Source organism: Ipomoea nil, unplaced genomic scaffold (assembly GCF_001879475.1).
Source record: "Ipomoea nil cultivar Tokyo-kokei standard unplaced genomic scaffold, Asagao_1.1 scaffold0869, whole genome shotgun sequence".
Classification (NCBI taxonomy): domain Eukaryota; kingdom Viridiplantae; phylum Streptophyta; class Magnoliopsida; order Solanales; family Convolvulaceae; genus Ipomoea; species Ipomoea nil.
Window position 1 is genome coordinate 905,379 of NW_017617297.1, and position 18,662 is coordinate 924,040.

General features: G+C 32.4%; 1 protein-coding gene across 3 annotated transcripts; it reads left to right on the top strand.

The window, feature by feature from the left end:
• Nucleotides 1–1,426: 1,426 nt before the first annotated feature.
• Nucleotides 1,427–17,188, top strand: LOC109178796 (protein SIEVE ELEMENT OCCLUSION B-like). Of its 3 annotated transcripts, XM_019328360.1 has the most exons (8): nucleotides 1,427–1,728; nucleotides 1,997–2,095; nucleotides 2,551–2,905; nucleotides 13,909–14,016; nucleotides 14,085–14,212; nucleotides 15,386–15,964; nucleotides 16,179–16,310; nucleotides 16,418–17,188. In XM_019328360.1, exons 1-8 carry the CDS (start codon nucleotides 1,534–1,536, stop codon nucleotides 17,087–17,089), a joined length of 2,268 nt encoding a protein of 755 aa, XP_019183905.1. In that variant the 5' UTR covers nucleotides 1,427–1,533; the 3' UTR covers nucleotides 17,090–17,188. The 3 variants fall into 3 exon arrangements, with proteins under 3 accessions (XP_019183905.1, XP_019183906.1, XP_019183907.1); XM_019328361.1 differs by lacking the exons at nucleotides 13,909–14,016; nucleotides 14,085–14,212 and adding an exon at nucleotides 3,116–3,243 and having other exon boundaries at nucleotides 2,551–3,013; XM_019328362.1 differs by lacking the exons at nucleotides 1,427–1,728; nucleotides 1,997–2,095; nucleotides 2,551–2,905 and adding exons at nucleotides 12,636–12,876; nucleotides 13,396–13,494 and having other exon boundaries at nucleotides 13,572–14,016.
• The last annotated feature ends 1,474 nt before the right edge of the window (nucleotides 17,189–18,662 follow it).

Below are 18,662 nucleotides of genomic sequence, written 5' to 3' on the forward strand. Positions count from 1 at the left end.
TTCACTTAGCTTGTTTCTCTCCCCCACAAACCACAGCTACTCTCCTTAACATTTCCTGCGTAATTTGTAAACCCAAATCCCTATCGCAGTATCGCTCCTCACTCCCAATTGTCACCAAATATGCTCTGATCTTCTCAACACATATTTTTATATTTTATTCAGTTATTAATTCATGGGGATAATGCTCTGATATAATCTGATCTTCAGCATGGAACTATACAATGCAAGAGGTAATTAATTTCATTATTCATCCATCTTACATGCTTTATACTTTCTTCTGATCTGGCTGATGCTTCACTTAGTATATAAAAATATGTTTACGCATTTTTATATTCAACCAAAAGTAGAAGGATGAATGGATAACGCCAGGTAAAAAGGTTTAAGCAAGTCAAATAAAAAACTGCTAAAGGAAAGAATGTACAAAACATAGCATGTACCCTTTTTTTTTTTTTTTTTTTTTTTGAAAAATAATACCATAATTTCATTAAAACAAATGTTCAATATAACTTGGCATGTACCCATTTAATTTTAAATAAGACAAGATTTACGTGGTTCGGTTTATATCCATAATAAATTATTCTTTATTAATTGTAATGGTAATATCACATCTAGAAATATAACCAATTATTTATAGTCCTCAATCCCTATATCATGGGCCCAACCCAATCCTCTCCACTCCTATATGAGACAGACTTAACGTAGTCTTTTCATCTGATCCACCGAACCGAATCATATATATATCACTAATAAATTCTATATATATTCTTGATATATTGCTTATAATTAATATTAGTGTCTATATAAGAGATATTTACAATAATCATTTCATATTAATTTAAGATAATGTGTGATATAAAAAGAAAATTTTTACATATAATTGATTTTTATTTAATTTTAACATAATTTGTGAATAGACTTATATATTTAAATATTACAGATAATTTTGTTAATTATATTCAAATAATTTTTTTATTAAATTTATTAAACAAGTAAAAAAAAAATTACTTTTAATGGTATGTCGTGAATGCTTGTTGTGTCGGAGAAATGAATTAGAAAAGTGGGTGTGATTTCATCCAAAAAAATAATGAGTGGAAGGATACTTTTGCCCTCCAAAAATAGTCATCATATCACCTGATGATCCATATCTATATTTTTTTTTCCCGTAGTCGTAGTCCTGCATTTAAAGTGAAAAATATGAAAGTTGGAGGTTACAAGTTGAAATGTTATGAAAGTTAAAGGGTTAAAATTGAATTAAATTCTTAACATACACTTTATAATAACGTGTTTCTTAAGTTCTGGAAATTTTTATATATTACTCTTTTTCTTTATAAATATAATTCTTGGAGTGTATGGAAGGATAAGAATATATTTTTATCTAGCCTTTTGGTTCTTTGGGCATCTTGATTATCCATCATTTCAGCTTCAAACGCTACTATATAAGTGATCATTTAGTGGTGAGTAAACATAAGCAAAGACTACTAATACCAGAAACTGTCCTCATTATTTCCCCGGCCCCCTAATTCTCAATTCAATATGGCAAACCAAACACTATTGCTATCTAGGAGAATAATTCCACAACCAACAATCACACTCTCATCACCAAGAAGTCAGGTTCCTGATGAGAGTATAATCAGGGAGCAAGTCTTGTCCACTCACAACTATGACGGTAGAAAGTTCAACACTAATGTCATTTTGAGCATTGCCGAAAATATTCTTAGTGTCAAGATGGTATGCTAATCTACTTTTCACTTGTTGGTATCATGAAATTAAATTTATTTAAGTTTAACTAGTTAAATAATGTACCTTCCAGTATGATTTTTCTTATTGCTATTAGTGATTCTATATCATTTAATTGTTAAAAATTTTCTATGTAATTTATTTGAGTTTTTTTCACTTTTGATCCCACAACTATGTGACTATTTTGACATAATTATTACTAGAAGCTAAATACTAGCTACCTAAAATGTTGTTTCGAATGTGTTGTGGGGTTGATCAGGGTATTGGTGAAGAAGCAGGGGTGGAGAAGTTGAATCAACTTGAAGAGCTCATCAATTACGAAAATCTTCCCTCTCATATCAGACAACTTTCATTTGAGGTCTGATTAATCTTTCTAAATCATTTGATGGCCAAGATGGAGCAATATAATATAATATAATGATCTTGAGAATTAATTAAGGCCCTGTTTGGTAAAAAATTGGCATATAAGCCAATTTTGACTTATTTGACCACTATTAATTGTTTAATTTAGTTAAAATATCAATATAAATGTTTGGTTAATTAGCTTTTTGCAACTCCAAAAGGCTAAAATTAAAAAAGCTACTCCTAGCAACTTTTTCAATTAGCTTTTTGAAAAAAAAAATTATACCAAACAGCTATCAACTAACAGCTAATTTACCAAACACTTTTCTAAAATCAGCTAATGTTATCAACTATTTATACCATCTAATTAACACAATCAGCTAACAGAAAACAGCTATCAGCTAACAACCATTTTACCAAACAAGGCCTAAGTAGTCTAACTAAATATATATATGATGATTCTGTTTTCAGATAGCTTCAGCTGGTTTGAACAGTAGTTTAAATAATGAACACTCCACCACTATTCATATACTGAGAATGCTGTGTTCGTATGATTGGGAAGATAAGATGGTGTTGATATTGGCAGCTTTCTCCATTAATATCATCTATGGACAACTCTACTGCAGCGGCCATGGGAACATAATTAGACAGGCAATGGCTCAGAAGTTGGAACTTCACCTCAACCAAAAACCAGTTGTTGATTGCATAAGTTGTGTTTTGCGACTCACTAAATGTGTTGTTGAGCTCAAACAAACAATGCCATCATCTAATTACTCTACGCCACAATCAATAATCTCTGCCTTGCCAATTGCAACCTATAGGATAGGTAGAAGTGTTATTGCCACTACTACTTATTGTCCTTCTCAAAATGATGAACTTGAGGAACTTACCACTTCAACTGCTACCATACTCCACACTTTTTTCCAAGAACTAGGTTGGTTAGTTTTATTTTATATATATGTTCATATTTATTTATTGAAGATTGTTAATATATAAATTAATTATTTTTCATATATATATATATATATATATGCAGAAAAGAAGAGGGAAGAGGAATCCTATGACGCAGTGAAGCGTGCTTTATGTTACAATTCTTCTAGTAAGTCTGAAGTTTTCAAGTTAATGTTCAATGTGAGGGATGATGAGACGCTATTTAAAGACAAGGTGAGATTTTAAATCTTAAACTGACAATAATGTTCATTATTTACTATTATTTTGTGCTATATGTATTTTTAATTATCAAAATAGGTTCATATATATTATATTTAACTGTAGGGGAACTATTTCATCCAACTGCCTAATATAAGGTGAAAAGCATGCAATGCAAAAATAAAAATTTGTAGTATACTTGGTAACGTACGTGTGAATATTTTGTATATATATTATTAGGGATTAAATGATTGGAACAGCACAAGAGTGGTCCTGCTAATTACACAAGGCTTTGACATCTCTGCACAGAGGATTCGTTTTCTGAAATGGTTTGCCCAGTATGCGAATCCAACACTACTTTGGATTCCAATCGCTCAGAATGATGATGCATCATGGACTACTAAGGATGAGCAACAATATGCAGGATTAAGAAGAAGGATGCCCCACTCGTACTGGTTGAACGATCCGCAAAAAATGATTTCACCACAATTTATTAGATTTGTTAAAGAGCAGCTCTTTCCAGACTTCCAGATAGGAGGGGAGCCTATCATTGTTTCATTAGATATGCAAGGGAGAATTGTTCATCCAAATATAATGCACATGATACAGATATGGAGTTGTACATATATTGAAAAAAATACATTAGGAATTCAAGGAGTATATGGTATACCTGCTTTGGTACAAAAAGAGTTGAAGAAAGGGACTTCCAGCATTAATAGTGTGATACCTGAAATCAGTGATAAGATAAGTGTTTTGGTAGGTGACATTGACCACAAGATAGTTGCTTGGGCACACGATATTGAAGAGAGGATACAAAATTTGGTATTTATTTATTTCCAGAGTCATCATGTTCTTAGAAAAAAGTTTTTTTTTTTTTTTTTTTTTTTAAAGTTTGGCATTTTATAACATTAATTACCTTATTTTCATTCATAATCAGATTGAACAATCCACTCCGTATGACAACGAAAGGGAAAAATTCCTATGGCAACAAGAACCATATTGCAGTCTCGACCTTGTGGTAGGAACATATGGCCACAATGTTCATGTTGATTATGTTATACAAAAATGGGTATGGCTTCTAGCTTCAACCTCTTAATTATACACTACACGCCTACAATTTCTTATTTCTTTTACAAATTGTTTAGCAACTATATATGTTCTTATTACTTCAGTTTGACACGGAAGATTATATTTTCTTATATGGAGGAAATGACATTAATTGGATTCGAGACTTCACTTCCAAAGTACGCCAACTTGGTTCCAAAATCCAATTGAAGGTAAACTTGGCCTACGTTGGTAAAAATAAGATGATAACATCAATCATTGATAAAGAAAAATTGAGTCACTATGCATTCGAGGAATCCTACTTAGTATGGCGGTTTTGGACTCGTCTTCGAAGCATGTTTTTGTCAAGAATTCATTATTTGGACGGGATTAATCACTTTGATGAAGAGTGCAATGATGAAATTTTGCAAGGACTCAAGAAATTGTTGACCTATGAAGGTAAGAATACAAGAATTGAAGGATGGGCCCTTCTAAGCAAAGGGGAGAAGATTGTTGTATGTGGGCATGGAGCTAAAATACTGCAAGTTATAAATGACTACAAGATTTGGAAGGAAAACATAGCCACCAAAGGTTTTGATGAGGCATTTAAAGACCACCATGAGATGCTTACTTCTTCTCCCCTAAAAAGTCATTCTTGTCGTACTCTTGAATATTCAACTACCTTGAACAAAATCCCAGAGAATGAGAAATGTCTCGAGTGTTCTTATCCAATGCATAAATTTGTTACCTTTACATGTTGTCATGGTCATGACATTGACTCCAACGAAGATTAGTACTAGATGGTGTGTTTGGTTTTCAATTCTCATGTGTAATTAGTCATTTCCATTATATTATATATATGTTTCTTTCAGTTTAACCTTATTGCCATTTTAAATTTTATGTTTCTTTTTAGACCTTATGTTCATGCTAATTTCTAAATTACGAAAGAGGTAAATAGCCAATACAAAGTACCTATGAGGTCCTTGTACTATAGTGTTTTGTTCAATTTAGTCCTTCTACCTTAATTTTTTTCAATTTAGTCCTTGTATTTTAAAAAGTGAAACAATTAAGGACAATAGCTTATATGGCGCTGACTTTATCTCTGTCATATCATCATACTTACATGCCAACTCATATATTATTTATAAATATTTAAAATTAAGTATTTTTACCACCAATATATTACATTCATATGTCTAAAATAAATACATAAATATTTTCTCACAGCAGCTATTGTCCTTAATTATTTTAATTTTTAAAGTATAGGGACTAATATGAACAAAATTAAAGTACAAGGACTAAATTGAACAAAACACTATAATACAGGGACCTCATAGGTAATTTTTCCATAAATATTCTATGCCATAAATATAAATAGATATTTATTCCAATTAAGAATTGCGAGTTCATCCTTATTATTTTTAATTACCCTATTTTACCTATTATTTTTAATTGCGAGTTTAGATATCAACTCACATATTATTCACCCATCAAAAATGGATAAAAAGGCATATATGGGAATGTCAAAATGGGAAATCAAGATATGGAATTGAAGAACATGCAATACCGACTAGTCTAATCCACTTTTAGCTGAGGCTATGTATAAATAGAGATTGTACCAATTGAGTGTAATATGTTAGGAACAGTGTATTAGGATTTTGATGATACCAATGTAATGTAGAAAAGTAAACCCCTAACCATTAGCTTTTTTAATCGCTGCCTTCGTCCTAAACGAAAGTTGCCATAACTCCCCTGTAATTCGTGTTAAGCTAGACAAACACACGAAAATGAGTTATGACTAGATGTTATGGTCTCCAAGGCGAAAGAAGACACGAGAACAGCAACGAGAATCAAACAGGAGTTGTCAACAAGCACGAAAGGACAGTGTTGGTGAAAGACAATCTTTATCAAGCATTACTTCTCTTCAACAACGAGAAGAATGTTTCACCAATCTGATCTGACAACATCCTAGGACAATAAGAACTTCATCTCATGGGACACACTTTTCAAGAAGCATTAAATGAAGATGTACCATCTTTTGGAGCTAAAGGACAAAACCCTAGTACCTTCCATACCCTCAACGGCTACATGGTACAACCTCATTAATGGAGCATTTAATGCATGAAGCTCCCCGTCCTTGTCCACTGGTTAAAAGGTTCGAAAATCTCATCTTCCTCCAACGGATGGATTTTCATCACCTATATAAACTCACTTTCATCAACTAAGAATGTGCTGGTTCATTATCACTCAACTTACTCACTTACAAAAGCTCTTGAAAAGTCTACAATTCACTAAAAGCTTTTGTGAACCAGTTTTGAGGTGTTAAGTTACTTGAAGAATCTTTTGTCTTACACCTCAAGGAAGTCTTGGCAATTGTTTGAAGCAATCATATCTCAGAGTCAAGACCTCATCGTTGGAAAATTCAAGAAATCTTTTTCTACCAATCTCAACTCAGGAGAAGAAGTTGATAGAGGCGGAGTAAACTTGAGGAGTTGAAAAACCTACGAAGGCTGTCCGGCTTAGTGATCAAGGAAGTCTTTGTGTATTTGTACTAAGAGTGATAGTGCAATCCTTCCAACAGTTGTGGAAGAAGAGTGGAGTAGGCAACATTGGCTGAACCACTATAAAATCTCGTGTCCTCTCTATCTCTTTACTTACGCTTTTCTTTTTGCTCTCATATCTTTCCATTATTATCGTTACCGAAAGTTCGTCTAATTACGCAAACTCGTGCAAAGTATATAAATCAAATTTATCTTATCCGCTGCGCCAAGACACCGAAAGGTGACGTTTAGGACTTCTAACGAAAAGAGTCTATTCACACCCCCCCCCCCCTCCCCCCCCTCTAGACTCTCATCTCATTCTATCGGGACCAACATAATATATAGGAAGAGAGGCATTGCATGAAGAGAAAATTGTTGTTAGATAGCCAAGGATGACTTGCCTCACCAATTTTGGATGATCTTTAATTTGACAACGTAACTGCCATGCATGGCAGTTTGACCCTATTACATCTAGTATCTGTTCGTATATACTTTCTCAACATATTGAAGCCCAACGAATCAATACCGCATCTACTGAGATTCGAATCCATGATCTCCCACTTGGGAGAGTCACTTCATTGGAGTTAGGTTTAGGCAAGTCATACCTGGCTTGGCTAGTTTGGCACTCTCTTCTCCCTCATGCCAAGCTATATTATATTGTCTCTTCCTTTCTAAATTTCTTTGTTTAATATTAGAAATTTGAACAAATTTTATATTGAATATTAGTTTAAACTATATAAGTAATTTTAGATTTCATTGATGATGTTATAGCTGTGATATTAACTAAAAATATAATTCATCAAAACTCTAGCATGTGATTCATCAAAATTTTATATCAAATTCATCAAAATTCCAAATGTTTGAATATGACAAATTTGGTGTAGAATCTTTGATTAATTAGTTTGATGATGGAGGCTCTGAGCAGTCATATCTAATGTAATTGGAAATCTGGTGGAGAAGTTGATGAATTAGCTACCCCTCTATATATATGGATGGGATCACGTAAGAACGAATGTCTTAGTAAAAATTAAGAACACATCACTCATATTAACGGCTCTGAAGCAAGGGAAAAAGAAAGAAATACGCAATAACATTTTAGTAAAGATTTCAAACTTTAAAGTGCACCGAACTAAACTGTAAAGTTCATTCGATGATATATAGAAGTGCACTTCAGATCACGAGGTGCAGCACTTCGCAATATTGTTCGATACACTTTGTAGTTTTGTTCGGCCTTTCCCTTGCTTTAGAATCATTCATCATTTTCGCGTTCACTCTTTTTAGATCTTGAGTGGAATGTTAGTTATCAACACATAATATGTAATACCACTATCTTATAAATGAAAATATATTTATGTTTATTAAATGAGGTCAACAAGTCAAATCTTATTAAAATTTTATATTGGATAAAATTACTATATTACCCTTCCTTACCCTTAAAAGTTAAGGAATCACTTGTCTTGGAGAAACATCTCATTTGAATGAAGATAAAGAGAGTTGACTAGAGAGATAGGGCCGGAGAAGGAAAAATCTTGAAGCTTTGATCTCCATCCTCTTCAAGCTTAGGTCTCAAGTTATTGGAGTATTCTAGGTGATCGAGTTTGACCTTCATATTTCACTCTTTTTAAGTTGGGTTTATCATTGGAGCCCGGCCTATGATTGATGTTTGAAAATATTAGGGATTTTGACAAGAAGTATTTGGGTGAACTAAATAGCTAAGATTTGGATGTTTTAGGTGAGTGGTTAACTCTTCTCTCATTATATTGCAAAACTCATAACTTATTTTGGAATCTCTACTACTTTGAATACCCATTTTAGGGTTAGTATGATTAAAAAATAATTTGGACCATGATATGTTTTTGGACTATATTAAACTTGACTAAAGATATCATTGGGCATGCCTAAGTTTGGATTTTGTGAATAAGTGAACATGAATTTTTTTTTTTTAATTATATAATTGTATGTGTATGATTTGTACTAAGGTGTTTTGCTCTAAAAGAGGATCAAGTAGTTTATTTGACAATTATTAGTTTATGATTTCATATTACTTTTGGATATGTACTTTGTTATGTGATTTTTAAGGAAATGATTTTTGCTACCAAGTGCACCTAATTTCACCTACAAGCGCATGTAATTATATTTTTGCGTTGTTAACATAATAACATTCATTCATCTGAGTTCGTTCTGTTTGGCATCGTTTTTGTTCTTGCGGGGGAGTTCAGCGGTAGCTAGTACCCTTGAAAACCACCCGAAAACATACATGCACCTAGGTGCACCTACTTATAACTATAGGTGCACTTAGATCTGGACACGTGGCGCGTACTGAATTGTTCCCAGTTCTCTCCTGGGCGGTCCGTTCGCACCTGAACGCAATATCACGATATTATCTTGTAAAAAATTATGATTCTCTTTATTTATTAATTTTTACCCAACATCTCAAGTCACGATTTATTCTTTCTCTGTCTGTCATTGCTTTTACCATTTCTGATTGTGATGATTATTTTAGTAGCTACACTCCACTCCTCTGCAATGGCTATTGTTGCTTAGTAGTAGTATAACCACCATACCTATTGGAGATGATACATTTATCAAATTTGCCAATCTTTGCAGAAAGCGAAGGTGGTAATACTATTTTATGCGATTAGGCTTTATTTGTCAATATTAAATTGATATGTACTTCAAACAGGTTTATAGCCAGTATATATTAGAATTATAATTTCTAGGAGAGAAATGGGACAAATTGGTGGTTTCACTGGACAAAAAGCAACTAAGTCAGACAAATGTAAAGGAGTAAAAAGATGGAACAAGCTGAGCTACACTCTCTCTTTCTATGTCTTGGTGTTCAAGGAGTATTTTAAGGACAAGAAGCTGTAACAAGCAACTTCAACCAGAAAAAAGGACAAAAGAAAAAGTAGCAAACAAATTAAACCCAAGATTTTAAGTCGTTGTTCATAGAATATAATTCATGAAATTAGGATACCAAGCTATGATATCTAAGGAACGATGGACTTTAAGCCACTGGGAATAATGAATGTATTCAAGAAAGAGATAAAAGTTATGGAGACAAGACTCTTCTTTATTGGTTGAATCACTATATGTCAATTACACTCAACCTCGTTAAGGAATTCAATTATCCACGTACCCTAACGACATATAAATAGGGAGAAATTTTAGGGAATGAGGACAGGAAAGAGGAGAGAGTTTCATTCCCTGGTAGGAATGAGGGGTACCTACTTTGCCCCTGCCGCCCCTCGTATATATTCTATAATTAATGTTGTTATTTTTTCTACTCACAATAAATATTATTATTTTAAAAAAAATAATGTGTAAATGAGATGGTTCAGGATATGTGAGAATATTAAAATATTTTATAAAAAAATAAATAAATAATGAGAATGAAGTATCAAGTAAGACTATGTCACAAATCGAATAAAAAATAAAGAAATAAAACATTAAAAAATTATAAAAATCTCAGTGAGGTTGGAGAATCCCCACCCCCAAGTAACCCTGTGGGGATGGGGATCGAGTTATTTCCCAACTCCGGTGGGTAATGGGAAGTGGGAACTGAGGAGAAAGTTAGGGGCGAGGATGGGGATTCCACTTGATTGCCACGCCTCACCCACCTCCCCTCCCCCCCCTCCCCCCCACAAATCCCACCCCATGTCCCGACATCTCTACAATTGCCATTTATTTGATCAAATGTGAATATAGATTTATGATTAATTATTTTTCTTATTTCTCTAACCAATTGAGATGTTTTACACACTTTTAAGAGCATTCTCATAAGTATTTTTTGAAAGGTTTTTTTAGAACAAAAAATTTGAAGTAGAGTTTTTAATTATGGAATAAGAATTTTTGTTAAAACTTTTTCTCCTACAAAACATGTGTTTTTTGCACGAGGCATTATTCAGACAGAACCACATAAAGTACTAATACTATAATGGCTAAACCCAAATCCCTATCGCACTATTATATTATTGATCCTCACTCCCTCTCGATCTCCTCAAACCCAATATCATATCCCAATTGTCACCAAATATGCTCTGATCTTCTCAACACATATTTTTATATTTTATTCAGTTATTAATTCATGGGGATTCTCTGATCTGATCTTCAGCATGGAACGATACAATGCAAGAGGTAATTAATTTCATTATTCATCCATCTTACATGCTTTATACTTTCTTCTGGATGATGCTTCACTTAGTATATAAATATATGTTTACGCATTTTTTTATATTCAACCAAATTTAGAAGGATGAATGGATAACGCCAGGTAAAAAGGTTTAAGTCAAACAAAAAACTGCTAAAGGAAAGAATATACAAAACATAGCATGTACCCATTTAATATAATTTAAAAATAGCGAATTACATCTATCTTGTATACATAGTTTGGATATAAAAATCCCATTAATATGGTGATGAGTCAGAGTCCTAATGTTGAGATTAATCGCGAACAAGAAACAATAACAATAACAGAAAAGTAAAGAAGACAAGATTTACGTGGTTCGGTTTACATTCACAATAAACTATTCTTTATTAATTGTAATAGTAATACCACACCTAGAAATATAACCAATGTATTTATAGTCATCAATCCCTATATCATGGGCCCAACCCAATCCTCTCCACTCCTACATGAGACAGTCTTAACGTAGTCTTTTCATCTTGACCCACCGAACTGAATCATATATCACTAAGGACTCGTTTGGTTCGCGGAAAATATTTTAAGGGAAGTTGAATTGAAATTCCATGGAAAAACAATTACTAGAAAGATGAATTTCATTGTTTGGTTGGTGGAAAAAGAATTACTAGGAATACTAATTCTATTGTTTGGTTAAATTTGAATTGTAAAGAATAACGAGTATAAAGACATATATGCCCCTACAAATTAATAAGAGTAATATAATTAAGAAAAAAACAAGAATAAAATAGTCAAATCATATCACTTTTTCTTCTCATCTTCCATGAAAAACAAAATCATTGGTCCAATTAAGGATTTTGTTTTCCTCAAATTTGAGGAACCACACACTAAAAAACAACATTTTCTTCTATTTTAAGGAAAACATTTTTCATGAACCAAACATTGCCTAAATCCTATATATATTCTTGATATATTATTTATAATTAATATTAGTGTCTTATATAAGAGATATTTACAATAATCATTTCATATTAATTTTAGTATTAATTTAAGATGTGTGATATAAAAAGAATAATTTTATATATAATTGATTTTTATTTTAACATAATTTGTGAATAGACTTATATATTTAAATATTACAGATAATTTTGTTAATTATAATCAAATAATTTTTTTATTAAATTTACTAAACAAGTAACGAAAACTACTTTTAATGGTATGTCGTGAATGCTTGTTGTGTTGGAGAAATGATTTAGAAAAGTGGCCTGGGTGTGATTTCATCCAAAATAATGAGTGGAAGGATACTTTTGCCCTCCAAAAATAGTCATCAGCTGATGAGCCAAATGTTTTTTTTTTTTTTTTTTTTTTTTCCCTAGTCATAGACCTGCATTTCAAGTGAATTGAAAAATATGAAAGTTGGAGATTACAAGTTGAAATGTGATGAAAGTTGAAGGGTTAAAATTGGATTAAATTCTTAACATACACTTTATAATAACGTGTTTCTTAAGTTCTGTAAATGTTTATATATTACTCTTTTTCTTTATAAATATAATTCTTGGAGTGCATTGAAGGATAAGAATATAATTTTATCTAGCCTTTTGGTTCTTTGGGCATCTTCAAATGCTATTATATAAGTGATCATTTAGTGCAGTAGTGAGTAAACATAAGCAAAGACTACTAGCTAATACCAGAAACTGTCCTCATTTCCCCCCTAATTCTCAATTCAATATGGCAAACCAAACACTATTGCTATCTAGGAGAACAATTCCACAACCAACATTGACACTCTCATCACCAAGAAGTCAGGTTCCTAATGAGAGTATAATCAGGGAGCAGGTGTTGTCCACTCACAACTATGACGGTAGAAAGTTCAACACCAATGTTATTTTGAGCATTGCCGAAAATATTCTTAGTGTCAAGATGGTAAGTCAATCGATCTACTTATCACTAGTTGGTATCAAGAAGTTAAAATGTGATTATTTTCACATTTGGTCCCTAATTATTACTAACTTTTCGCATTTGATCCTATGACTTTTAAATCTTTATCACATTAGGTTCTTGCAATATGATTTTTTTACACCGGTAACATGTCTTAAAAAGGCAAAATTATCATTTTCCATAACTTTTTTCTTTAATGTATAGGGGAGGGGATTAAAAATGGCAATTTTCAACTTCAAGACAAGTCACTAGCCTGAACTTTGGCCACCGATACGGTGATCGAAAATTAGGTCAAAAAGATCAAATATGGCAAAAATTTCAAAGTCATCAGACCGAATATGAAAATATTTATAGTCAGGATCAAATGTAGAAATGATCCTATAGTCGTGGGATAAAACGTGGAAAAAAAAAAAAAAACTCTAATTTGTTTATTAATTCTAGAAGCTAAATACCAGCAGCTTGCTAAAATGTTGATTTGAATGTATGTGTTGTGGGGTTGATCAGGGTATTGGTGAAGAAGCAGGGGTGGAGAAGTTGAATGAAGTTGAAGAGCTCATCAATTACAAACAACTTCCATCCCTTATCAGACAACTTTCATTTCAGGTGATCTTTCTTAACCATTTGATGGCCAAGCTAGGAGGAGCTATATATATATGATGTTTTCCATATATAATTTTCAGATAGCTTCAGCTGGTTTGAACAGTAGTGCAAATAATGAACACTCCACCACTCTTCATGTACTGAGAATGCTGTCTTCCTATTGTTGGGAAGATAAGATGGTATTCATGCTTTCTGCTTTCTCCATAATCATCAATGGACAACTCTACTGCAGCAGCCATGGGAAGATAAGTCGTCGTCTCTCGAATAACAAAAGTGGAGCAGTTGTTGATTGCATCACTTCTGTTCTGCGACTCACTAAATGCGTTGTTGAGCTGAAACAAACTACTACGCCATCATCTAATTACTCTACGCCGCAATCAATAATCTCTACCTTGCCAATTGCAACCTATTGGATAGGTAGAAGTGTTGTTGCCACTTCTTATTCTCCTCCTCCAAATGATGAACTTATTGAGGAACTTACCACTTCAACTGCTACCATACTCCACACTTTTTCCTCAGAACTAGGTTGGTTTTATTTTATATATAGTTCATATTTATTTATCCATGATTAACTATATAATATATATATGCAGAAAAGAAGAGGGCAGAGGAATCATATGAAGCATTGAAGCGTGCTTTATATTACAATTCTTCTAGTAAGTCTGAAGTTTTCAGATTAATGTTTAATGTCAAGGATGGTGAGATGCTATTTGAAGACAAGGTGAGATTTTGAACCTTAACTAATAATGTTCATTATTTACTATTATTTTGTGCTATAATATATATATATATATATATATATATATATATATATATATATATATATATATATATATATATATATATATGTTTAAGTTCCGTTGAGGGTGAATGCTTCCCGTGCGGTTGTGCGGGTGATTAATGTGCGTGAGTTTTATACTTAATATGCGTGAGTCTTGTGCTTAAGGTGCAAGTCTTGTGCCTAAGGTGCGTGAGTTGTGTGCCTAATGTGCGTGAGTGTGTACTTAATGTGAGTTATTGTTGAAACTTTAAAATGCATGAGTTTTGCGTGTTTAATGTGCATGAGTTTTGTGCTTAAGGTGCGTGAGTTTTGTACTTAATTTGAGTTGTTAAAACTTAATGTGCGTGTGTTTTTGTGCTTAAGGTGCGTGAGTTTTATGCTTAAGGTGCGTGAGGGTTGTGCTTAAGATGCATGAGTTTTGTGCTTAAGGTGCATGAGAGTTGTGCTTAAGATGCATGAGTTTTGTAAGGTTTCTGAATGTATTTTGTTTGTGTGTTTAATGTGCGTTTGCTGTGTACTTAAAGTGCGCTAGTGTAATGTTTAATGTGAGTCCACCCGTACAACTGCACGGGAACCACCACCCACACCCGATCCCTTCCATATATATATATATATATATATATATATATATATAGAGAGAGAGAGAGAGAGAGAGGCGGGTTCAGGTGCGGCAGTGTCTTACGGTGCGGTTATTTCTTACGGTGCGGCAACACCAATAGTTCAACAAATATGCACCATCAACGTTAGGAAAATACACCACACAAAACAGAGTAAACAGAGCCCTGCATCACCAAACACACACCATTAGGTGTGAGTAAAAACACCATACACTGTTCAGAAATACACCATTGGGGGTGGTGAGTTATATGGTGTATTTTTTTGAGTCTGTTGTGTATTTTGTGATGTTTTATTGCATTTCATTGTGGTGTGTTTTTATTACACTGTTGGTGCATATTGTTAACACTGTTGGTGTATTCTGGAATTTGACCGCACCGCCGCACAGTAAGACCCCGCCGCATACGAGCGCTATATATATATATATATATATATATATATATATATATATATATATATATATATATATATAACGTGTGAATATTTGGTATATATTAGGGATTAAATGATTGGAACAGCACAAGATTGGTCCTGCTAATTACCCAAGGCCATCACATCTCTGAACTGAGGATTCAATTTCTGAATTTTTTTGCCCGGCATGCGAATACAAGACTACTTTGGATTCCAATCGCTCAGAATAATGATGCATCATGGACTACTGAGGATGAGCAACAATTTAAAAAATTAAGCAGCAAGACCCGCTTCTATTGGTTGAACGATCCGCAAAAAATGATTTCACCACAATTCATTAGATTTGTTAAAGAGCAACTCTTTCCCTACTTTCAGATGGGAGGGGAGCCCATCATTGTTTCATTAGATCAGCAAGGAAGAATTGTTCATCCAAATATAATGCACATGATACAAATATGGGCTTATAAGTACATTGAAGAAAATACATTAGGAGTTCAAGGAATATATAATATAACTGCTTTGGTAGAAAAAGAGTTGAAGAAAGGGACTTCCAGCATCAATCGTGAGATACCTGAAATCAAAGATATGATAAGTGTTTTGGTAGGTGACATTAACCAAAAGATAGTTGCTTGGACACAAGATATTGAAAAGAGGATACAAAATTTGGTATGATCTCTTTCATGCATTTATTTATTTCCCAGTCATCATGTTATTATAAAAAATACAATTAACTTCGACTAAGATACTGACTTTAAGAAAAAAAATATATATATATATCCGTAGTTTCACTCCCCTAACCCCCAAAAATGAAGGTCTTTTTTCAAAAGTTTGGCGTTTTAATTATTATCACATTAATTACCTCATTTTCATTCATAATTAGAGAGAACAATCCACTCCGTATGACAAAGAAAGGGAAAAATTTTTGTGGCAACAAGAACCAAATTGCAGTCTCGACCTTGTGGTAGGAAGATATGGCCGCAATGTTCATCTTGATTATGTGATGCAAAATTGGGTATGGCTTCTAGCTTCAACCTCTTATAAACTATACACTACATACACGCCTATGACCTCTTATTTCTTTTACAAATCATTTAGCAATTATATATGTTCTTTCTTCAGTTTGACAGGGAAGATTATATTTTCTTATATGGAGGAAATGACATTAACTGGGTTCGAGAATTCACTTCCAAGCTACATCGACTTGCTTCTAAAATCCAATTGAAGGTAGAGTTGGCCTATGTTGGTAAGAACAAGATGATAAGATCAATCATTGATAAAGAAAATATGAGTTACTGTGCATTGAAGTCCTCTTATTCAATATGGCGGTTTTGGACTCGTCTTCAAAGTATGTTTTTGTCAAGAATCTATTATTTGGACGAGATTAATCACTTTGGTGAAGAGTGCAATGATGAAATTTTGCATGGACTCAAGAAATTGTTGGCATATGAAGGTAAGAATACAATAATTGAAGGATGGGCCGTGCTAAGCAAAGGGAAGAAGATGGTTGTATGTGGGCATGGAGCTAAAATACTACAAGTTATAAATGACTATGAGATTTGGAAGGAAAACATAGCCACCAAAGGTTTTGATGAGGCATTCAAAGACCACCATGAGATGCTTACTTCTTCTTCTTCTTCCTTAAAACGTCATTCTTGTTGTGCTCTTGAATATTCAACTACCCTGAACAAAATTCCAGAGAATGAGAAATGTTCTGAGTGTTCTTACCGGATGCATAAATTTGTTACCTTTACATGTTGTCATGGTCATGACATTGACTCCGATGAAGATTAGTACTAGATGGTGTGTTTTGTTTCCAATTTTCATGTGTAATTATATTATTCATTTCCATTATATTGTATGTATGTTTATTTCAGTTTAATTTTATTGTCATTTTAAATTTTATGTTTCTTTTTAGACCTTATGGTCATGCTAAATTGCTAAATTACGAAAGTGGTAAATAGTCAATTCACCACATAAATACTCTATGCCATATATATGAATAGATATGTGTTCTATTGTTCATCGTTATTATTTTTAATTATGAATTTATCTAAAGTGACAATAGAACTCTTTTTATTAATTAGTTATCTTGAATTGACAAACCTTATCTTGTGTTAAGAATATATATATATATATATATATATATATATATATATATATATATATATATTTATTTATTTATTTATTTATATTGTCGGGGCAACCCTAACTAAGTTAGTTGGGCTCTTAACTTGATAACCAAAAGATTACAAATTAATTCGAATCCTAGTAAAAGTAGCTTATTGACCTTTGACCTTTTTGATTTGAGTCGGCGGAGTCTGTTATATGATATTTAATTTAACCAATTATGTATATATATATGGAATAAGAAAGAAATACACATAAAACTTAGGCGTTAATACTATGCCCTGTTTGGTAAAAAATTGGCCTATAGACCAATTTTGGCTATTTGACCACTATTAATTGTTTGATTTAGTTACAATATCAATATAAGTGTTTGATTAATTAGCTTTTTGTAACTTCAAAATGCTAAAATTCAAAAAACTAATCCAAACAACTTTTTAATTAGCTTTTTCATAAAAGAAATTATACCAAACAACTATCAGCTAACAACTATTTTACCAAACACTTTTTTACAACAGCTAATGTTATCAACTAGTTATACCCTCTAGTTAACACAATCAGCTAACATCTAACAGCCATTTACCAAACATGGTCAATATATTTTAAGCAGATTAAGCATTTGACAATATGGTACTAATTTATGCCTCTGTATTGATATTAGAATATCTAACACCTATAATATCTAGATAGGTGCTCAATTGCTCATAATTGCTTGAGTTACTTAAAAAGGTCTGGATGAATGGATAAAGCATAATTTTCGTACTTTAATAATTGATTATTGAAGCATTGTTATATTTAGTTCTAATATTTTAATATATTACATCCTTGATTTTTATTTGTTTAGCACAATTAGTTTTATGTTTAAATTTGTGTTATTTTTATCATTTAATAAAGAATGCTGTAATTTATCATTTAAGCCTTTACCCAAACATGCAACTTATCTCTCTCATAAACTTTTTTAATTAAAAGATTAAATTGCATATTAATTATATTTAGTAAATCGTAAAATAACAAAACTTTTTAAAAGAAAAATTAATTGTAACAAGTAAATAAAATATAATGTGACAAAATTAAAAGAATTTTGAATATATATATAAACAGATACTACATTATAACAGAGTTAGTATTACTAAAAAAAAAAAGTTTTGAGAAACATGACTGGGAGGAGGGTGCTTAAAGTAATTTAGGGAAGAAGAGGGTGTGAGAGCAGAAATAATTATTGGGGCTTCGATATGTTAGT